At 37.2% G+C, this 24,454-nt stretch overlaps 2 protein-coding genes across 2 annotated transcripts; one reads left to right on the top strand and one right to left on the bottom strand.

The window, feature by feature from the left end:
- The first annotated feature begins 3,064 nt into the window (after positions 1-3,064).
- On the top strand, positions 3,065-18,999 carry inhbab (inhibin subunit beta Ab). Its single transcript, XM_079434707.1, has 2 exons — positions 3,065-3,884; positions 17,891-18,999. The coding sequence occupies exons 1-2, from the start codon at positions 3,473-3,475 to the stop codon at positions 18,691-18,693; spliced, it is 1,215 nt and encodes a 404-aa protein (XP_079290833.1). The 5' UTR covers positions 3,065-3,472; the 3' UTR covers positions 18,694-18,999.
- Positions 10,557-16,948, bottom strand: LOC306880898 (uncharacterized protein). The gene is made up of 9 exons (XM_079434704.1): positions 16,868-16,948; positions 15,461-16,201; positions 15,195-15,331; positions 14,977-15,070; positions 14,775-14,886; positions 14,462-14,688; positions 14,200-14,371; positions 13,944-14,071; positions 10,557-13,453 (listed from the first exon to the last, which is right to left on the bottom strand). The coding sequence occupies exons 2-9, from the start codon at positions 15,542-15,544 to the stop codon at positions 13,136-13,138; spliced, it is 1,272 nt and encodes a 423-aa protein (XP_079290830.1). The 5' UTR covers positions 15,545-16,201; positions 16,868-16,948; the 3' UTR covers positions 10,557-13,135.
- Positions 19,000-24,454: the final 5,455 nt, after the last annotated feature.

Consider the following 24,454-nt stretch of genomic DNA (forward strand, 5'->3'; position numbering starts at 1 on the left):
CTAGTAAGAACTCTAGGTGCTGCATCTTGAACCAGCTGGAGTTTGTTTATTAAACGTGCAGAGCAACCACCCAATAAAGCATTAAAATAATCTAGCCTCGAGGTCATGAATGCATGAATTAATGTTTCTGCATTTGACATTGAGAGCATAAGTCGTAATTTAGATATATTTTTAAGATGGAAAAATGCAGTTTTACAAATGCTAGAAACATGTTTTTCGAAGGAAAGATTGCTATCAAAAAGTATGCCTAGGTTCCTAACTGATGACGAAGAATTTACAGAGCAGCCATCAAGTATTAGACAGTGATAGGTTATTACATGCAAAAGTTTTTGGTCCAATAATTAACACCTCTGTTTTTTCAGAATTGAGCAGTAAGAAATTGCTAGTCATCCCATTTTTGATATCAACTATACATTCCGTTAGTTTTACAAATTGGTAAGTTTCATCATTAAAGTCCCCAAGAATGATTAAAAGTTCAGGAGGGAAAGTAATTCTTGTTCACATGAGCCAAGGAATGAGAGGTGAGATGTGCTCCAGCTCACACAGACACATGTACGGACCAGCATGCATCTGTCTGACATACACGCATCGTGGCCGACTAACAGCCCTCATTGGTCTCTGGAGGCGCAAGGTCTGAACTCCACAAACATCTGGAGAAACACTGTGGTATGTCTGTTCTGCAGTCATGAACATTCCTGCATTCGGCTGAATCACCTTCAGGGGTTTTATTTCTCTTAATTGTTCTATTTTGTAAATCCACTTAATGTGCTGTTCATGGGATAATTGCTTGAAATCATTTTCAATAACGAGAATGTAAGTATTATAACCACAAGAGGGAGTCGAGTGATGTCACTGCCATGCATCACCATGGTTCTAGTATACCAGTATCGGTATCGGGCCCAATACTGAGCTCCTGTACTCCTGCTCGTTAAAATGCCCCGATACCACACAGCATGTGATAAGTGCCATATTCAGACAAAGAAATACAGACAACAGAACAACAGACAGCAGAATGGAGTTATTAGAGATTAAGGATGTCTACCAAGTATATGCATGCAATGAAATTAATGTTTTATCTTCAGTATTGACGCCTGTATAGCTGATGTGAGCGAGCTGATGGGCTAAGCAAAACACGCTGAGTGGATTGAGCGCGCGGCGGCGCAGATGCGCGAGCTCGTCGAGTGAATATCCCTTTCTCACAGACATCACTGGATAGTTTGTAGTTCGATCGGATATGCCAAAAACAAGTAAGTAAAACAATACACGAGTTACTTAACGGTAGGGAGGGAGGGAGAGCGAGCGTGCGCTCACTTCTGTTGTGTGATCTTTATTGATGTTCGCTCACTTGGCACACGCATCATTTGGCTTAAAACTAAATCGTAAATATAAGACAATTTATAGGGGTATTCACTACAAACCATCATTTATTTTCAACCTTAAGCATACACGACATTCTGGCGAAAGTGAAACTAACAGCCTATGCGCTATGTTCTGTACTTGTCCCTCTCATTCTGCACCAGTACAAATACGTGCGTGTTTTGCTTGCTTCATGAGGGATTATGCATTATATGAGTGGCTTTGGAATATAAATTGCAGCACGTTTCAGATGAAAAAAAAGGAAATTTTATTTCTGAAAATATCACAGTTAGGAGATTTATAGCGAGTGGTTCCCTGCATTATTACAGCAAAACGCGTAATTACAGTACTGAGCCGCTGCAATGGAGCAGCTCTAATGCTATTAAATTAAAGATGATGTATAGAGCAAAAAAATGAACAGTGAAAGTAACAAAAACTTGTAAAATACATTTTAATGGGCATAATTAAGTGTGAAAATAACCGAAGATATTATACAGTAAAATCAAAATAAACTGTGGCATATTCTAACCAAAAATTCTTCATACAGTGGACTACCAGTAAAATTTATACAAATTTGTGACAAAAAGTTATTCAGACCGAGTCTGGGAAAAAAACTGAAGTTCAGGTTTGCATGAACCTGGTTTACAGCATGCCCAGGAGACTACAGGCTGTCATTAAGGCTAAAGGTGGCCTGACAGAGTATTGATAGTTGTGTAAATATTGTCATACTAACAGCTGTCTGAATCATTTTTGGTTGATTGTAATCCATTATGTACCTTTCTATCAACGATATCTGACATTATCAAGCTGAATTTGTTCAGACACAGTTTTACTCTGAGTTCTTGTCATATTTTATTACCATTTTCTAAACTATAGCGAATAAACCATGATAATGTGAGAAATTTTAAAGGTGTTTGAATAAATTTTAGTTTGACTGTATTTATTTGATAAATGAAGTTAACCAAGTAACATTATACATACTCTTTTGGTTTCTGTACCCAATATTTAAAAAATGTACAAATGCAGTGAAAATATCAGTATCGGTACTCGGTATCGGCAAGCACCAAAATAAAAGTATCGGTATCGGGCGACTACTGGAAAAAGTGGTATCGGTGCAAATGTTAACAAATACAGACATGAAATGCAAAAAAATATATATTTAATAAAAGGTGATTAGGTTCATTTAAATTGCCCGAAATGTATTTTTAAGAAACAGATGAATCCCTCTAATATATGTCTGTCCTGACTGAATGAGTGAATATTAAATATAACAGTTTTGTCTTTTTTAATGCTCATTTGATCTAAAGGAAGTGCCTCACTTCCCACCCATGCCTTTTTCTACAAAAATCATGTCTGTATGCCGTGTGTGCGCCTAACTGAGCATGAATGAGTGACTCGTTGTGTTTATACGTGTGTTATGCACACAGATAACCATGATAATCATGTTGACCCCACAACTTTTCCCTCCCCAGGAGATTATTACACCACACAGTTAGCCAGCCTGCACAACAGGTGCTGACGGATTGATGGCTGGAGAGATTAATGATTGGTGGAAAAAGAGAGAGAGAGAGAGAGAGTGCGTAAGAGCAACTTAGATTCTCACAAGGAAAAAAATGGTACACGTTACTGGAGGAGTCACTGAAGAGAGAGAGAGGGAGAGGGAGGGAGATGAAAAAGTCAGTGAGTCAGTAGTGAGAAAGATTGTAATAAAGTGAGAGGGAGGGATGAAGAGGAGGAAGGTATAATTACAGAGAGAGAAAGAGAGAGGGGACAAACAGTGAGAAGCCAGAGAGGGAGAGAGTGCTAAAGAAAGAGTCAGAGAACTGTCTAACCCTGCCCACTTTCCACTCAACCATTCAACTCCGGCACGGGCAGCCGTGCACCGTCAGGTTTTTCCAGAGCGACCCGGAGCTCATCGACCTGCAGGAGGAGCTCACCGGCAGTGCTTCGTTCAGCCCTCTTCAACTTTTATCACCATGACTGCTCCGCTCAGATAAGGATTATTTTGGACTGGCTCCCGCTTTCCGCATCGATTTGACAAGCAAGCCAGCGCGGCGACTGTGATCTTGGCAGCGGAGCAGAACAGGACCGAGGTGTGAGTCTGCTGTCACTCAGGATGTCCTCGCTCACGCTCGTGACAGGAGTGCTGCTTCTCTCCGGCTGTTTGTCAGGGGGCTGCTCGCCCACGCCGGCCGAGAGCGGCTCTCAAGGCGCGGGGCAGCCGGACGATGCTGTGACCCCCTGCCCGTCCTGCGCTCTAGCCCAGAGGCAGAAGGACTCGGAGGAGCAGACCGACGTGGTGGAGGTGGTCAAGAGGCACATCCTCAACATGCTGCATCTGAATGCCCGGCCCAACGTCACACACCCGGTGCCCCGTGCCGCCCTGCTCAACGCCATCCGCAAGCTGCACGTGGGACGGGTGGGTGAGGACGGCACGGTGGAGATGGAGGAAGATGGAGGGGGGCTGGGGGAACACCGAGAGCAACCTGAGGAGCAGCCCTTGGAAATCATAACCTTTGCTGAGCCAGGTGAGGGATGTTTTAGTGCCTCGTGAGGAAATGTGATGACATTAATAGCTTGTTTGGGCTGCTAAGTGATGAACTCTCACCTGTTGAGTGAGACGGAGGAGAAATGCTTTAGTGCAATGAATCTTTATGACTTAAATCCTTGGTGTGAATTTTAGTAATATATTCACAAGTATTACTAAATGTATATATATATATATATATATATATATATATATATATATATATATATATATATATTTGTTTAATATATTTTAAGATACTAGTAGTACTAGTAACATTTTATAGTAAGGTTCAATTTATTAACATTAGGAAATGCATTATGTGTTATAATGAATTAACAATGAACATTAATTTTATAGCATTTATTTATCTTAGTTAATAGTAATTCTTACAGATACTAATATACATTTACCTTTTGATATTGTATACATTAACAATTTTTCATGTATTACAAACATGAATTAACAATGAAAAATAGTGTATTTATAAATTACCTTTGATCTAAATAAATTTACTGTATTTTACTGTAAAATGCTTTATTATAATGCCTAATGTCTAATTCATTAACTGAACCCAAATATTCAAAATAACTAAATTTAATGTAACTGATCTGAAGCAATGTTTAATTATGTATTAATTCATGATATTGTGAATTGGAACCTTTTGATCTAAATCCACGCCTCCACTGTGAGTTGGATAGAAAGTACTTTTTTGGTTTTGAATTGTTTGAGTTGTCGCATAATTCACCCCATTATGCGCAAGACTGTCAGTTCGTTGTTCCTTCTTAAGATGTACACCACAAACGCTTGCAGTATATATGATGTACAGTGGATGTCACCTCAAATGGCTCCACTCAGACTACTGTTTCGAAGGAGTGCTTTTAAAAAGCACTCAGGTAGGTGTTAGCAGAGGTCTGAGGGAGGAAGGGGGGAACACATGCGCTGCAGCTGTGGAGTATTAACACTCTGACTGCGCACTGCTGCGGGAGGCTCTCGGCGCCCTGCTACTGATATGAAATGAGGAAATGATGCCCCTATTAACAGCTATTGAATGGAGCCACTTAAACATCTTCAGTCCTGCCAAGCAACGGGAAACTGTAGAGACAGTGATTTAATATCAAATGAACACTTTATCATGGTATGCATCTACTTGAAAAAATCTACTTGAAAGTATAGTTTACCCAAAAATGTCAATTCCGTCATCATTTACTCACCCTCACGTTTCATACCTGCATGACTTTCTGTTTTCTGTAAAACCCAAAAAAAGATATTTTGAAGAATGTCAATGGGGTCAAATATTTTTGGACCCCAAATGTTCTTTCAAAGAGTTTATTTTCAGAAGAAAGTAAGTCATGCAGATTTGAGGGCAGAATTTTTATTTTGGATGAACTGTCCCTTTGAGGAACCAATTCTTGTTTTCTCAAAGTATCTCTCATTTTAAATGTCATACAGTTCATATTAACTCTAATGTTGAGCTTTTGACACTGAAAATGTGTATCTGCTGACCTGATGATATGCTATTCATGCCATGTTGCTAATGATAGAGTAGCCAATAGACAGCCATCTATTTTTGATGATTCAGAAAAAGCTGAAAATGACACAAACAATGCTCTTTCTTATTTGAAAATGCTTTTCGTGCTGCCCGTAACAAACACTACTTCCCAGTCGGTTCAATAAACTAAGTCTGGGATGGGAAGATCCACAAGTACATTCCATTTTTAATTGGTTCCTCATGACTTATTTATAACAATGTCACTGATCCACAAATCAGCATGACACTGCTTTAAAAAAAAAGCTAACAACATTTGCCTGAATGGGGTGCGGAAGCGGATGGTTGAAGCGGTCCAATCTCATGGCATCTGGGTTTTTTCTGCAAAAACAATATAGCAGTGTTTCTAAAGATAACAAGGCTGACCTATCTTTAGACCAGCACCGGCCATGATGTGGATTGGCAGTCACATCTGATTCTTATACACAGATTGACCACCAACAGTCCCGCACAGGCTTAATGGGATGATTTCCACAGCTCATTAATTACAGCGATCATCATTGAGCGCAAGGAGGAGCCAGCAAACGTTTGATGGTGTTGTCTATTGTGCCTGTTTGCTTACATAAATGTGCATTATGCCTTAATGCTATAAATAGACCTTTTGAATGAACCTAAGATTAAAAAGGGCCCCTCAGAGCCTTTATGAGATTGCAGGGGTATTAATGATGCTCCAGGGAATGGAGGGGAGAGGGATGGGGTGGTTCGATCCAATTCAAAACCCACAGGGCTGTTAGCTGGCCATAATTGTTCCATTCATCAAAATATGGGGCCCAGTAATTACTCTAGGCTGCTCTGTTGGTGTGTGGAATGGTCGGGGTTTTTTTTAAAGTATCTTAGTGAAATAGAAAGATCATCAAGTTTGTTTGAAATGTGCAAAATCATTAATCTATCATTAAGTTCATTCAAAAATTAAAATTCAGTCATTTACCCCCAAGTCGTTCCAGACCTGTAAGACATTTTTTTTTTATCTATGAAACACAAAATGAGATATTTTGAAGAACATAAGGTGCTCTAACAACATTTGACCCCATTGATTTTCAATGTATAAGCAAAACATTTTTAAAAATATCTTCTTTTGGGGTTTGCAGAAGAAAGAAGGTCAAACAGGTTTGAAATTATTGAATTTTTGAGTGAACTATCCATTTACTGACATTCCAGTGCCAGTTCTGGTCTTCTGGGAAGGGTCTGTTGTGATGCACTCACAAAGATCTCTAAACTGTCTAAAGAAATGGGATAAGAGTGGGATTGACACACTGGAGAGATTCAGGTTAATCGCAGCAGCTCTTCACTTATTTAGACATTGTTTCTGAATCTCAGGCAGTTTAGCTGATCTGGTGTGGATAGCTTGGCCTGTTGCCTCTCTCGCTTTCTGAAACTGCTTAGATGCATTACAGCAGGTCTTAAAGTTGTTTGAGGCTTACTCTGAGGGATGTTATTAACTATTTATTTCCTGCTCTGACCCATGTGTCAACCCTGTCTCCTGACGATTCATACCTGAGGCTTCATTATTAGGGGACAGACAGGTGATAGTTTTGTGTATTGTACGAGACAAAGCAGTGCAAGACAGTATTATAGGTAAATGCAAGATAGCACTTGATTATGCGATGAATATGTTTTGTGTTGCGGTCATCAAGTGATTGGGGACTGTGATATCACTTTTACATCCTGGTACAACAATACATCCGACTACAGTGAGGCTTCTTGTCAACACCAGTTTTGGGTGGATGCTGTTTTTTATCTAACACAAAAGCAATTGACTTTTGGTCTATTTATGAAGTAATTCAATGATCTGACATCAATTTTGAATACATTTAGTTTGGTGATTCCCAACCAGTGGTACACTATCATTCAAAAGTTTTAGGTCAGTAAGATTTTTTTTTCAGTAAGGATGCAGTAAATTTATCAAAAGTGACAGTAAATACATTTATAATGTTAAAAAAGACAGAAAATGTATCATTGTATAACACTGATAAGAAGAAATGTTACTTGAGAACACAATCAGAATATTAAAATGATTTATTTATATTAATATTTCAAATATATAAATATTTGTTTTTACTGTATATTTGATCAAATAATTGCAGTGAGCATATAAGACGTCTTTCAGAAACATTAAAACTGACACCAAACTTTTAAATGAGTTATTTTATACTTATTTTAAATAAGTTGGTTCTAAGGGTCAAAGAGGGGCTGCCAGAGATAAAACAATTAAATTGCATTATTTTTAAGAAAAGAAAAAATAATATAAAAACAAATAATATGAGCAATTATGTTTTTTTTCTACTATTTCAGCTTTTCTTTTTCATCCTATCAAACGTCTTCACATCAATATTAAACTAAATCTGTTTCTATATTTTTGAACTGCTTTGGTTTGACAGGATGCTACTGTTTAGGTCTGTTTTTTTCCTACAGTGTCTGCTGAATTTAGTTGAATAAAGTTCAAACATTTAGTTTGTAGGTAAGCCAAAAAAGGTTGAGAAATACTTTTTTCAGTCCTGATGTCATCAGAAAGTGTTTACTGGTTTATCTCACGTCTCTTGGCAGTGTTTCATTTTTTTTTTAAAAGGCCCACTACATGAATGTAACACCAAGTAAACAATCCTTTGATCCTCTCTGATATTCGACATGCTCAAATAGTCAAGCTCATTGTGCATAATGCAGATTATTTTAATGCAACTTTTCTATTTTCAAAATACTCTTGTCCTTGATATTTACAGTGCGTAGAGTCGCAGACACAACTATAGCAAAATTTAAACATAGATTAAGAATAGTGACAGTATGATAATTGTGGACAAATAAGTGGAATAATTCAGTATGTTACGTGACAGTGGGCACAGCTGACCTTTGACCCGAAACTGCAGTACTATGAGCTTCTGAAGTGTCCACCTCACCCAGACCTCAGAGACACGTGGCGTGTGTTTAAACCTACAAGAAAGACAAAACAACTACAGTGAACTTTAAGACTTACTCAGGAACCAAATGACAAAAGAGCAGTTGCCTTTTAATATGGAAAGAAAGGCCAAGTCTTTTTACTTGGTCACACACTGCAGCTCTTGCTCGAGTTAAGAGGTGTTCTGATAAGAGATCAGGCTCGATAGCAACACAAAGAAAGAGACAGACACATTTATCTGCAAATAGAAACCAGTGCTGTGCTGTTTCTTTCTCTGAAAACATTTGAAGCATTTCTGCAATATGTTTATGGTAAAACATTGTTCATTCCCATTAACCTGCTATATTCTTGATTTTTCATTTCTTGGCAGAATTTCCAGCCTCTACTATCAACACTCTTAAAGCAGAATTTAAAAGGTGTTGCACTGATAAATTAACCAATTATATGAAAGCACAAGAGAAACTTCAAACAGATTCACATTAGTGTGGTGGCACTGCTTTGTTCACTGATCAGTTTGACAACTTAATCCACAGAGTAAGGGAATTTTGGCTTTAAAAATGGTAATTCCACAAAAAAAAAAAAAAATCAAAAATAATGAATGTTTCCAAACGCATGCCATTGTTTGAGTCGACAAAAATCTTTCCAAAGCACCACAGCCTCTCTGTGTTTATAGTTTTGAGGGTGAATCAACCGCTATGCTTGTCTCTGCGTGCATATTAAGTTGGAATAAGACTAAGTATTTTAGCATCCAAACTACACACTTAAGCTTTAAAAATAGTTCTTCCTGTTATGTGTTAAGTCCATTCAGTGTTTCGTGGGAGTTTTCTGACAATGTGAGATTCAATGAAGAGAACAGACCGTCCAGTAAAGTCACTGAGAGATCTCAGAGGCTTTCGTGAGCTTTAAATAGTAATTCATCCAGGCAGATTTTCATAATCAAGACCCAAATGAATAAACGGTTGCTCTTGTGTTCAAAAGCAGCTAGACGCGACAAAATGCAGTGACGTGAAATACAGTGCTCATGGTGCGAGACGCTGAAAAAAAAACAAAAAAAAAAACAAGACATCACAATGGTTAAAGATTTCAGTCTGGTGCATGTTTACATTGACAAACAATTAAAAATGGTCTAGTCCTGTGTGAACGTACTGTATTGACACTTCTTTAGTTTCATAGATCACTATTATATAAAGTGTCAACAGTAAAGATAATTTGCAAATGTATTTGTCTAGATCTAGATAGATATCTCAGTGCCACATTGACAAGCATAAAAGACCGAGTTTTAGAGAAGGTCTTTTCACAGATATGCTGGACTTTCCTTTATATTAGATAACACGGGATTTATTTAATGTAGACATGTTGACTAAATAGTTGAATTAATAGCTGTTCTGTTGAGGAGGGGTTGGCAGATATCATTTAAGAGAGTCAGTATTTTGGGTCTGTAAATCAGCAATGGTTACTGATGCTGAGCTGGCTTATAGCAGACAGTCATGTGCAAGTTATAGGGAAGGCCCTTGTCATAACATACATGCTTTATGTACACAAATGGAGTGCCAGGAGTTTAGAAGCAGGAAATGTTTTTATGGACTGAGGCTAGGTGTTGACGAAGGACTGCAGATGGTGGAGATTGACCGCAAAAAGAATGATCCTCTCTTACAGAAAGAGAGAAACAGTTTAGTGTAGCAGGCGTAATGTGTGCTCTGATCATGTTGAGCTGGTGGCTCTAACAGAGAGAGTTTGTCATTAATAAACTGAGCCACACAGAATCTCTGCATGAAGATCACCACTGAAAAACTGGCAGATTTCCATAGAATTGAAACAGCCACCATTCACAAAAGTCTACACAGTAAAAACAGAAGTGTTAATTTAACTCCTAAAGAGTTGAATTTGACTCTGTTTCAGATAACATTTGGTCCCACTCGAAATCAGTGTAAAATTTACTCTTTGGTCAGTGTCAAGTTTTTAGAGTTAATTCTACTCAATATTGAGTAAAAAATAACAATGAATTGTGTAAAAGTATTTAACACTGTAGTTTAATCACACTGTTAAGAGTAATATGATTACACAGTATAGAGTTAATTTATCTACAATTTTACTTAAACAAATGACACTTTAAGTGTAATGTTTACTTTATTTCTCTACAGTGTTTTAAAATATATATAAATCATAAGATGCATTGTTACTGAATTATATAGAACTATCAATACTATCCAAATAAAAACAAGCACAATAACACTAGATCACAGAACTCACAATTTATTGTGAAAAAGCATTTCAATGTTGAATTGAGTTGAACATAGAATTTACAATGCCTTGTATCTGACAGAGACATGTATAACAATTTTTTTTACAAACATTTTTCTCTTACCAGAGAAAGCAATATGGCACGACAAGGAGAGTTGTGTCAGTCCCTCCATATGACATTTGTATGTCAAAAGGCCTAGGGTAATGCAGGTTGTCGACATGAAAAAAAACCAAATCCTGCTTTGATCTGATCACCTCATATGCGTGGAAATGTTCTTGAAAAGTTTCTGTAACTAAAGGCACTGTGAGTAGCAACAGTTTTTCACACATTATCAGAACTGACTCAATTTGAAAAAACACGGGCACTTCAGATTCAACTTTGCCACAGATAACCAAGTTTGGCCGATAAATAAACCCATTATGTTTCGCCCATTTAACCTTCATAACCTGAATGCTACTGGCCACTTGCATTGCCATAGCAATTTCAGAACCTCCTTTTACCATATTTAAAGACACCATTTTTCCTGGACCAATATCTAACCGACTAAAAGTTGTTGAACTTCGCCAACTGTGTGCCATATGAATCTGATGCTTTTTTGCAAGCGTTTTAGTAATATTTTTAAATGATTTAAGCTGTTTTTTGAAAAAATTATGCTTGCCTTCATACCTCATACACCAACTATGAAGGACAGGCCCAATTTTCTGAATGCAGCGGGGATAGTGGATAAGAAAATGGTGCTTTGGTAAAAGGTTTTTCTGAGGGTACAACTTCTTAAACAGTGTGTGGTGATCCACAATTAAATGTTTTAAATATACACATAAACCTTGAGATAACATGGGCGAGAATATAATGTTTATTATTTGAAGTAGTAAAAGAAGCAGGCCCCAGTGTTGGTCAGTAGAAGTTACTAAATCTCCAAAGATAAGAGAAACATTCCGAAGTAAGCACCAGGACTGAACTGCATTCAGTCCCAGATCATTAGATCCTTCAGCTAAATTAACATATACAGGCCTGTTGTTTCTCTCCATGAAACCATAATCAAAACTTTGTATTCTTGAATGTATTTCTGCTGATGTAACATGTTTTTCCTTCAAATACAGAAATAACAACTTCAATTCGTACTGGCCCACCCCTTCTAACACATCATGCATCACATCAACTGAGAAGTTCTCTGTTGTGTGAAAATACTCCAATGAATTTAATATGCATGACCTTTTCACACCAAAAACGTATGGAAGGGATGGATTACAAGCCATTTCTTGACAGTGAGCAGTGTGTATGTCTTTGGTGCGCAAAACTACTTTGGAAGAATCTTCAGAGAATTCTGTCTGAAAGTCCTCCTTTTCTGCTAAACAGAACCTGCAACAGTACCTTGCACTGAAAGACTCCACCAGTCCAAACAAACTATGCAAACCCAAATTATCACCAGTAACCTGTACTACAGTGCCACGAACATAACCATTGTATAATGGAATCTCAATACCATCACTCTCTAACACTTTAATGTCTCGAACAATGGGAGCAAAAATTTCACTAAAACCATACCGTTTAACATCTTGAGTATGAAATAAGGCGCACAGGTGTATGTTAGCCAAGAAAGAATTCCATTTTGGAGAGAAGTTTCTTAAAGTAAAATATACTCCACCCAATTTATGAATACCTCGCTTAGGACCCAGAGGGTTGGCGACCTCAAAATCATCATAGAACATCTGGATCTGTATTGTCTGCTTCTCAGTTGAGAACAGGGGGTGACTTTTAAAAAAAGATCCATCACAAATATCTCTCAGTCTAGAGTCGCTAGTAGCTGAGCTTTGCAACATTTCTGCAACATACTGACTTTTAAATATTGACTGCAGTGTAGATAAAATTGGAATATACATGAATTTATCTTGAACTACTACCTGATCATATGTTCCAGTCTTTTTATTTCGTCTTGTGTCAAATCTTGAACCAATCACACATTCAACTGGTTCTACTATTTCCCACTTGTCAGTCATAAATTTGGATCTCTTGTATTCCGAATTTAGAATTGTGAAAGGATTCTCTAACCCCTCAAAACATGCCTCAACTTTCTTGCACATTTCCGTTTCTCTTTCATTACTAAATACATCTTTTATCACTGTCTCTTTAGCATGCTGATGGATATCTTGAACGATCTCTTCCATGGAAATCACTACAGAATTCAGTGTACTTTGACCAACACCTGCTGCCTTTAGATCAGAAATTACAGCTGAACAACTATTTACAATGTATGGCGAAGATAATTGTGACTCGGCCTCTAAATATTCAGTCGACTCTTCAACATGAGAAACATTACCTGTATTGACGGTACTTTGAGGATATGAACGATCATAATCTACAGAATCAACTAAACTGCTTCCATGGCACTTATTAAGATGCTTTCTTAAACCAGAAAAACTACCAAAAGAACGTGAGCATCCTTCTTGACCACACTTCAGAAAAAGAGTCCTGCCTGTAAATAGCCCATGAATTACCTTAAAGTGTTTAACAAGGTTGTTTGGACTTCCATGGTCACTTTTGCAAAGAAAACACTTCATCGTTTTATCTCAACTAACGCACCATTCTTGCTCGCAACTCTGCAACTCTAGGAGTCTCCTTTGTTTCCCCCATGTCGATGTTATAAATGGTTGTTTGCACAAAAGTGAAAAAGCTGCTCAGGGAAAAACTGTATGACGTACCAAAGACGTAATGGGCTTTAAAGAGTTCGTCAAAAACTCCAACTGAACCTGTTGCCTTGCATGGAAGTGCATGCTTGTCAACCACAATGAAGTATGAGTGAATGGTGCTCTGTGTGGATCCCTGGGCGAGAAGGTAGGGCTGACTGCTTTGGGTGATGTTATCTAGATGTTGCTGCACACTGGTTCCAACCTACATCAAAGCACATTCAACAGAATTTTTAGGTGACTAACTTCTGACAATAGATCAGATCACATTAAACTGTGCACAAGATTAAGGTTCCAGGACTAAAACATTCCAGGATTTGTCTCCATATAATGGACTTCCATGGTGACCAACGGTTTGAGGGTTCAAATGAGGGGTCAAATGTCCAAAAGTATATAATTTTTTTTATTTATTTTGAAAACGACAGATTGTTTTGCTAGATAAGAACCTTATTTCTCTGATGGGATTGTGTCAAGTCTTTGAAGCAGTATTGAGACAGACTTTGAACCCTCATTTGAACCCTCAAACCGTTGGTCACCATGGAAGTCCATTATATGGAGACAAATTCTGGAATGTTTTCCACAAAAACCTTAATTTCTTTTCGACCGAAGAAAGACATGGACCTCTTGGATGACATGGGGGTTAGTAAATAATCAGCAAAACAATTTTTATAAGTGAACTAATCCTTTAAGCATACCTTTTGAAATCTGATGAGCTGATCTACAGCTTGATATGCAGACAGCTTTCCCGGCCTCTTTCTACCTTGTGCAGATGGTGGTAGCAAATGTAGCAGCAGCAAGATGGCGGACATGTCACTGTCCCAGCCTACAAATAAGTACATTAAAACCTGGTTAACATTATGCCATGGCATAGTATTCAAATTGACAACTTGCACCATTACGAAAATGTACACTACACACCTACATTAAAAAGTAAAACAGTTCCATTCATACCATTCTCAACTTCAGCAGCTGACTCAGCATTGTGCATCAAATCCAAGAGCTCTGTGGTGGGTACAAGTCCGTGACTTTCCTTTATTACTTTTGCTTTGAAAGTGGTTGGCCACTTCTCCAAGAATTTGTTGGCCGTGGCCTCACCAAACATAAGTCTGAAATCTTGTTCTATCTGCAATGTAACACACATAGACAGAAGTGATGAGTGATGCCTAATGCTACATTGGATATTTTGGTGATGCAGTGAATTAAGATGTCATACCAGTCCTGGTGTGTCCAGAAATCGTGGGAAGACCAAGAAGACATCTGATGATTTGGCTTCATCGTTGACCATTGCTTGCCGATATATGAAGGTCATTTCCATCTTCTCGCGGACAGTCTTTTCATCAGCAGAGTGTCTCAAAACAGAAATAGCTGCTTCCACATCCTCATCAGATGGCGGAAGGGCTGAAGGGCTGACGGGCTGACGACCACGGCCTGGCCCACCAACTTAAGAAAAAATACAATGTTAAGAACTGATTTCTGTACAATTCACAGGTCACCACTATAATCACATCACTGATCAGTAAACATACCTTTAGGAGATTTGCTGACTGAGGCACCTCTCTCCTCTGCTGTTTTTCTTTGTATGGTCTTCAATCGCCATGCAAGGTATCCCGAACCACTCTCCGGATCGTAGTAATGTTCCTATGTGATTATAAATAAATTATAAATGAGTACTATTAACATTTCAAAGAGTGAATATGTGCATAATGTTGCAATAACCCATTTACTTACATATCCATGCTGTGAGTATGGGTCTTCTAGATAGGGAAACAAAGCTACTATCCCCTGTGCATACATCACTCTGACACTTTTGGGGGGGGATGTCCTAGCATATGAATTCAAAGTTAACATCACACTCAACTGACATTGCACAACACAATTTACATAATTAATAACTGTACAACAATAACAATGTTTCTTTACAGCCCATCTATATGCTTAATGCGTACCCATGTGTTTCTGTCATCTCAGCAGCAAGTATGTTAATCATCTGTCTTCTGGTGGCATCTGTCAGAGATTTGGTTTTTCCATACTCTTGCATAATGCGTTCACCACCAGGCTTTGATGTTAGGATTTTTTCAATCAACTATAGGTGGAATAAAATGTGCTTTCCGTTGTAAAACCATATGTAATGCTGAAAAAAAAAAGCTATCTAAAGAACACTTCCCATGGTGAAACATTCAGATTGGACTTAACAGCAATTTCCACCACTTACCGCTTTTGCCTCATAGTTTATGTGACATGGCCTTTTAGGCTGGCTTCCTTCGGCAGCAGCTACTTCTTCAACAGGGTCACACATCGTGAAATTCAGGATGACGGTGTCATCAGATGTACCCGAGCATGATGATGATTGAGAGGCACCTGTTCATTATGACATTTGTACAAAACATAGAAACATATTACAAGAAACAGTTATTTTTAAAACAATAAATGTTCTCATTCCGGCCTTTGAACTAAACAAACTAATTTGTGAATTGTCTGAATGAATACCAAGTCCTCCATTGCCCAGCATGATTCTGAAAGTTCCAGGTGACTCCTTCACTATTTCTTCAAAAACCTCTGTGTCAACTTCTGTGTCTGACTGGTCATACACCTTAATGTCTGGCTGCCTGCTTTCTGGTATGTTGAATTTTAGACACGCTGTTTAAAAAAATTAAATAAAAAAACATGCATTCCCTCACAAGAATCAAAGGTCATATTTAAGTTTGCCTCATGTATTCACAAAATGATGAAAGACAAGTATCTGCACCCGATTTTATGTAACTGAAAATATAAAGCACAGCAGAAATGATTATTGACCTAGCTAGATATCATAACATAATAGGTGCTGTATCATTGGGTGATATTGCTTTAACCTAATGACCCACCTTCTTTCAAGAAAGCATCGAATGTCAGCTCAGACAGCTTGACATATTTCTGCTCTTCCCCGAATTGAACACGCAACAGCATTTTGCCCCTGTTAACAAAAAAAATATATATATTCAAAAGCATAATTTAGGGCTGGTTCAACTAAGAATTATCTATCCATTTCTCTCAGTAGTGGCAATGCACTATGCATTACTTAGATGTTACACTGCAATTACAAAGAGTGGCTGAAGAAGACAAAGTTATGCTGGTTGAATATAACGTTAGGCTATTTTCTGCAGCAAATGGGTTAACGTTAACATAGGCTAGTTAAAGTTTAGAGGCACCGCGTCCCACTAGCTACCAAATAACTGTGCCAAAGTTAGCTAGCTCATTAACGTTAGCTATTTTAGTTCAAACAGTAACCCGTTAAAATGGTTAAGCCATGTTAAACAAACACGTCATGCAATCAGTGATATAGAGCTAGACCAACATCAGAATCATGCTAACATTACCAGTATAAAAAAACCCAGATTAACGTTGAATTGGAAGCTAAAAAAATAGATATTAAATATTTTCTTGTTATATCGACCGAGCTAACGTTATTTTACGCATAAATCATTCTGACCAAATTCATTCGTGAAAATATTGCAAGTAAGAAACACAGTTACCGATACGGATTAGCTGGTTAGTTGTATTATGACCTCAACTAATATCAGCACAACTCTAAAATTATGTAAAGTTAAAAAATACCGTTTGTGTGTTGATTATTACTTACCTAGCAATATCAGTGGCCTAACGTTACTCCAGAGCGATCTTTCTCCACCGACAAACGTGCCAATCTTCAGCACAACAGAGTGGCGGGTATTCATCACTGCTGTAGAGTTGAAATTGTCATGCGTTTCTGCAGATTTTTACACTCACTTTTAACTCCACTGATAGAGCAACTTTACTCTCCCAAATGTTGAAAATACTCTATTTGGGTTAAAATAACTTTACTCTGAAATATTAACACCCCATTTTTTACTGTGTACACATTCCCATCAGTTGATTTTTGTTTATTAGTTATTTTGGTGATCATACTTTCTGTACCTAAGAGGGGAGTACCGGAATTGTTTAAATTAATTTATATTTTTTCCATTTTATTTTCACTCTTTTCCTGTTTTCACTCTTATTAGTTTTAATTTAATTTTAGTTGTTGTTTGTTTTATTTTATTTTAGTTTTACATTTCATTTATGGAGCTGATTTGTATCCTTAAAAATTGTTTTAAACAATACATTTCTCATCACAGTTTATTGTCATTGCTATTCATTTTTCATGTTTACTGCAGGTGTGCTTCAAAGGTTTCAAGTTTTGTAATATTCTATGTATCATAAAAAAAAACAAAAAAATAAAAATTTAAAAAATTCAGTTAAAAAAATATTTAGTTTAGAATCATAAAAATTTATTTGTTTAGTTTGTTTTTATTTATTTAAAAAAAAAAAAAAAAACTTGCACACCTGCATCAATCATAAATACATATTTTTTTCCCCTTTTAGAATTTTTCTATTTTTTTATTTAAACTTTTTTTCATTTGTTAGTTTTTATTTGTGGAGTACTCTCAATTGAATTCTTTAGTCCATTCTGCATAATTATGTGGATTTTCCTTCAAAATATGCACAGAAAAGGTTTCCTCCTCCTATTTCACTTTTTGTTAGATTTTCAACTGTTACAAAGTTCAAATGTGTCGTGTCATTCAAAACTCAACAATGTAATCTCAAACATAAAGCTAACCAATTGCCTCATGTGCTTCATCCACAGGAGAAGCCCCTGACATCATGAAATTTGACATTTCTAAGGAGGGCAGCACTCTGTCCGTAGTGGAGCAGGCCAATGTGTGGCTGTTTCTTAAAGTTGCCAAGGGCAGCCGAGGGAAGGGGAAGGTGTCTGTGCAGCTCCTGCAGCATGGCAAAGCTGATCCAGGCTCTGCGGACGGACCCCAAGAAGCAGTGGTGTCCGAGAAGACCGTGGACACACGGCGCAGTGGCTGGCACACGCTACCAGTGCCCCGCACGATGCAGACCCTGCTGGACGGGGACAGCAGCTTGCTCAGTCTCCGCGTCTCCTGTCCCATGTGTGCCGAAGCTGGCGCCGTGCCCATCCTGGTGCCCGCAGACGGCAACAAGGGCAAAGAGAGAGAACAATCTCACCGACCCTTCCTCATGGTCATGCTCAAGCCAGCTGAGGAGCACCAGCACAGGCGCAGCAAGCGCGGCCTGGAGTGCGACGGCAAAATCCGCATCTGCTGTAAACGGCAGTTCTACGTCAACTTTAAGGACATCGGGTGGAGCGACTGGATCATCGCTCCGTCTGGGTATCACGCCAACTACTGTGAGGGTGACTGCCCCAGCCATGTGGCCAGCATCACGGGCTCTGCCCTCTCCTTCCATTCCACCGTCATCAATCACTATCGGATGCGCGGGTACAGCCCCTTTAACAACATCAAGTCATGTTGCGTACCCACGCGCCTACGGGCCATGTCCATGCTCTACTACAACGAGGAGCAGAAGATCATTAAGAAAGACATCCAGAACATGATAGTGGAGGAGTGTGGCTGCTCATAAGACGCCATGAACTCCTAACAAATACTTTAATGCTGGTACAAAGCACATATCAGAGGATTGGCACAAACTTTTGAACTGCAAACTCGGGCAACCTATTTGTTTCTAGATCATTCCAATAGGATTGATTATTGGAGCGGTCTTTGTGGCACTTTCATATAAAAATGACGGAGGAGAATAAAGCATAATATATTTTTTGTAATGAAGGGAGACTGAGAGGGAACGGGTGCATGGGTCAAAGTGTCAGCCCTGATTCTCTGCACTGCAATAAAGAGACTTATTTTGAAGTGTGGAATTATATATTCTGAGAAGAAGAAGAAAAAAAAAACATGCAACTCTATGCAAGTCAAGTATTATTACTGGATGTTCTTTTTTATTATTATTTGTCTTTTAGCTTATGTTTAATGTTGTTTTTATTGTCATCCCTTTTCTCACAGACAAAACTTAGTCATTTTTTATTACATCTTAAAAGAAGTAGTTGTGTTTATTTCATTTTTCTTAAGAGAAATACTTGAACAAAAATTAGTTTGACCAGCTGCTGGAGCCAAACTACATTATTATTGTTATTATGATTATTGTATTATTATTATTATTATTATTATATTGCTATAATCACCTATTATTATTTTTCTCCTAAACATTCTGAATGTTGATGAAAAGTAATAGAAATTTGCACTAAGCCAACATTCGTTCCATGTGAGGCCCAGAGCATTATGGGTCGCATTCTAGTTGCCATATCAGAGTCTAGAACCATATGCATTTGGAACTTACACATAGTAAACCAAAGACCATACACATCCCATTCTCAGAGCAAATCCCCAAAATGCCCGGCTCTGTGAATTATTTCAATTAGGAACATCTGTGTATGGCCAACATAATATACCATTAACTCAATATAGCACATCAAATAACTTTAATTTCTTGTTGTTTGTTTGCTTTTTCCTGAAACAGCCTCAATGTTAAGATACTTTTTGCTCTCTGTGTTTCGACAGTGTTTGTCTCGACCAGTGTATAACACAGGCCTTCGATTCTGAACTGAAACCTAGCCTTTTCGACAGAACTATTCAGTGAAGGGATAGAAACAGTGTCTTGGCAATGGCAATCTGCTTTGTCAGGTTTAAAGTACAAGACACTAAAGGAACTTACTGTGTTGTTTTATGTAGAGTTATGCAACATATGTTGTACAAATCAAAATATGTGCTTGTCATGTTTTATATCTAATTTATTTTGCAGCATATTCTTTGCTTCACTATTAAAGCTGAATTGTACAACTTCACCTTTTGGTTTAAGTCGCCAGTGTGTGCTTACTAGGCCAGTTGATGAGCTGTATTTCAACTCTAAATGCAAGCTAGTTTGGCTTTTACTAACTATTACTAACAATCATATGCCAGTAAAACATAATGGCCCGGTTTCACAGACAGGGTTTAGACTAAGCCAGGATTAGGCCATAGTTCAATTAGGACATTTAAGTCATTTTTATAAACATGCTTAGGAAAAAACATTACTGGTGTGCATCTTGAGACAAAACAAAGGCACTGATATATTTTAAGATCAATCATTGCAAGTTTCTTTTAGTTGAAAGAGCTCAGAATTACATTTTAGTCTGGGGCTAGGCTTAAGCCTTGTCTGTGAAACCGGGTGAATAAGAAATAAATAAATATTCATGGCTCAAAAGATGTTTTTAAATGTTTTTGAAACAAGTCAAAATAATAAAAAATAAGCACTTATTTGATCAAAAATACAGTGAAATCTAATATTGTGAAATTTGTATTATTATTTAAAATACATTTCCTATTTGAGTATATAGTAAACTGTCATTTATTTTTATGAAGGCAAAGCTGAATTTTCAGCATTTTTACTCCAGTCTTCAGTGTCACATGATTCTTCAGAAATCATTCTAATATGATGATTTGCTGCTTAAAATTTTTATATATATTATTATCAATCCTGAAAACAGTTGTGCAGCTCAATATTTTTTTTGGAAACCTTGATAATTATTTTTAGGATTATTTGATAACTAGAAAGCTCAAAAGAACAGCATTTATTTGAAATACAAATTTTTGTTACACTTTAATTGTCTTTACTTTTGATCTATTTAATAAATAATTTTGCATAATATTTTTTTTCCAAAACGTCTGAACAATAGTGTAAGTTACAAACCGATCTGTATTATAAGTACGTGGTTTTCCATTTAACATAGTCAAAGCATAAAAGGCCTTCAATCAGAGATATGTGTACTTACAGAGGGACCTTGTCAGCACACCGACATGCTGTGTCAGGACAAGAGATGTGACCCAGGGGTAGAAAGGTAATTACCGCTATCATCACTCAGCAAATAAAACCCCCACAGGTCCTGTGAAAAAGAGCCTCTCTCAGAGGAGGACATAATCTCTTCCCCATAAACCCTTCATGCCATTTAGAGCACAGCAACAGAACACACAGCTGATTTATCACTAATCATCATGAGAAATAAATCTCTCAGCATAGAAACGCACAAAAAGATGACCAGAGATCACATGCTAACCAGTCGTATCCTTTTCCACTGCCGCCTGTTACAAGTACTTTCATATGACTTCTGCCTTTGAAGATCCAGTACGAAATATAGGTCAAGGTCAGTTCTCTTTTGAATTCGTCTTGCAAACTTTACAGAGACAGTCTTTTAGCTTGGACATCTTGACATCTGAGGCTTGAGGGTGTTTACATGAGTCTTTAATTATCTGCCTATATACACAAACAAAACATGCTTTGAAATAGTGCATGTGTAATATTGCTGGTGACTGTTATCCAATGCGTCACACATGCATGTGTGCCTTTATAGTGCCATAAAAGGTATTCACATCTTTTTTGGGTCTACTTGTGTTGAGAACTCTACATCTTCTGGTAACATTCATCAGGAACCATAAAAAAGGGATGATGAACCGAAACAAACACTGCAGATTTCAAGTTCAATTCCTTGTGCTGGTACGGCTTCCATACAAACACAAATTATAAGAACTTGTGTATATTAATCTATTTCATTTATGATGTATAATTATTAACTGACTTTCTGTTTAGAAACAAGCTGCTTGCCATCAAAGATTGACAATGAATATCATCAGTAGAGTTTGTGAGGTATAAACATCACATGCATTCCTGTCCTTCAAGTACATGAGCTTGGAGAACTCAAAATACCCCCGACAGGAGAATAAAGGCTGAGAGGAGGGGACTGGATCTACAGAATCTGTGTGGGTGTTAAGCATTGTCAATCCTGCAGGAATAAATGTGTTTGGAAGGGTGTTTGTATATGTTATAAGGGCTGAAGTGTTTATTTAACACCTCATCTCTCAAAATGAAGACAGGGGATGTGTTTTACATGCCTTCTAAAACTTGGACTCTGCATATACCATCTTTTGGACAGTATGACACATTTTAAACCCCTGAATGGGACATGGTGGCCTTGAGGCAAGCGCCCTCCTATTCATATTTACAGAGAGTCTCAATGGTGACTGGCGTACGTTAAATTCAGTATTGGCTAAGTTCCCTGTTCAAGAGTTGTGAAAACTGGTAGTCTGTTGCACACATATGTAAAAAAAAAAAGGACAAATTTAAACATGAAGTATAATGGTTTTCTGAGCACTGTGAAACAACAGATATAAGCACAAATATTTTTAACAAAAGATTGCAAAAATTTTTAGGGCCCTATGAAATCTGCAAAAACACTTCAAATTCCATTTTTTTCCCCCCATTTAATTCTTTCTGGATTTTTTTTTTTTGTTCGTTTTAATTTTTCTAGACTCTAGATGGGTAAATTAAATATTATTTATCAAAAAGCATATCTAATTAATTTAAATAATGAAACTTACCATAATAAACAGCAATTTATTAAAAGTTTAACAAAAATTGAAATATTTTTCAATCCCATGAAATATTTTATTTTTTCTTAAATTATTATAATTTTTTTTACCAAATTCTGTTTTCCATTAATTTTCTGGATTCCATTTTAATGGTTTTATTAAATATGAATACTCAAAAGCATCTCCAATAAATTGATTTTATAAAATTATTTATTATAATTTTATTTATTTCCTTTTTTACCAGAAATACTGTGTTGTGTATTAAAAAAATATATTTTTAAATAAATTCTGTACTGTAAAAAATACTTTTTTCTGGTAAATATTCATTCAAAAACAATGTTTTAATAATAATTTTATATGTAGTAGTAATACTATCCTTACATGAAGTAGTATTTCTGTCACAGTTTCTTCAAGTTAAACCAAACTTTCATTTTTACGAATTGCTATGAAGACCTTTAGGTTTCTGTTTGTATATGATATGTTGATAGTTTTTCTGAAAAAAATTGCTAAAATGCTCATGAAGTGACTCTCAGAGAAGTTCTAGAGATCATGATCATGTGTTCATGTACTCCTTTATTGAAGCAGCAGAGGCTGAAAACACCACAAGCGCCACGCGGAGAGGTCACGTTAACTGCAAATTTTCAGTAATTTACAGAATTTTTTAGCAGTGATGGAAAAATCTGAAGGCCGTCCATCACTTTGACAGATTACACTGAGGGTGATCTATTGTAATTTATAACTGTAATTTCCACCCCTGTTCAGTTGGTGGAGAGTGCGCTCCAGTGGGGCAGCAGAGAGCGGGATCATCAGCTCCAGAGCAAAAATAAAACTGTCAAAAGTCTTGCAGTCTGTCAGTCATATAATGGCAGCCATTGGGACTCATGGCTTTGAGAGAAAAAAAAATCATACACAGACAAAACAAAATTAAACCCTGCGGCTCATGATGATACACTGAGCTCTAAAGACACAAAACGATCGGTCTGTGCGAGAAACTGAACAGTATTTAAATAGTTTTTTTTACCTCTGATCCACCACACTGTCCAACTGTCCTGAGCGCGTTCACAACAGCCGACGCGTCATCTTCTTCTTGCGCTACGGCGGATCGCAGACTTATAAGTGCATTACCGCCTCCTATCTCTCAAATGGACCATTGACACTCCTAATTGAGATTGTAGATAGAGTGTCAATGGCCCATTTTGGACCACATCAAATTTTCATTTTTGGGTGAACTATCCCTAGGCCTGTCGCAATAATCAATATATTGACAATATTATCGCGCAATATATGTACATGACCTCTATAATTTTTGGTGACGCAATATATTGCCCATTATATTTACTTAAAAATTTATGTCACCATGTTTTGTACATTCCACTTGCACCAGCTTCTCGTACATAACGTGGTGTAATCATGAGTTGCTAGTTCAAATTTAAAAAATGCTTCTACAAAAAAAGTTTAATCTGCAGATATGGTCTTGTTTAAGGGATCAAAATTTCATTTTGCGTTATAAAGTAAATTCTGTTTTTGCGGAAATCATAGGGCCCTAAATTTTTGTCTCAGTGGCCTCAAAGACCAATTGTCAAAGTCAGTTAAAGGATTATTCTTGTTCAGTAAATTCAGTTAACAATGACAGTGGTACCATAAAAATTAACTCGGGGTTTACAGAGAGGAACAATGGTAGAAAATGGGCCTGGTTTTGGAGGATTTAAAAGCATAAATGTGAAGCTTACAAATTTATAAATCATTTACATAAAAAGGCTGGAATACACTACTTTTTTTTTTAATTTGAAGAGATTTTAAAACACTAGGCATTGTATACTTGTAGAATTTGTAAATGGAAATCATTCACTAAACGACTAAGGATCACTCACTACCAGACCTTCAAGTTGTTCTAAACACAACAAACTTGAGGATAAACAAACGCCTTGTTA

Source organism: Barbus barbus (genome assembly GCF_936440315.1).
Source record: "Barbus barbus genome assembly, chromosome: 15".
Taxonomy (NCBI): domain Eukaryota; kingdom Metazoa; phylum Chordata; class Actinopteri; order Cypriniformes; family Cyprinidae; genus Barbus; species Barbus barbus.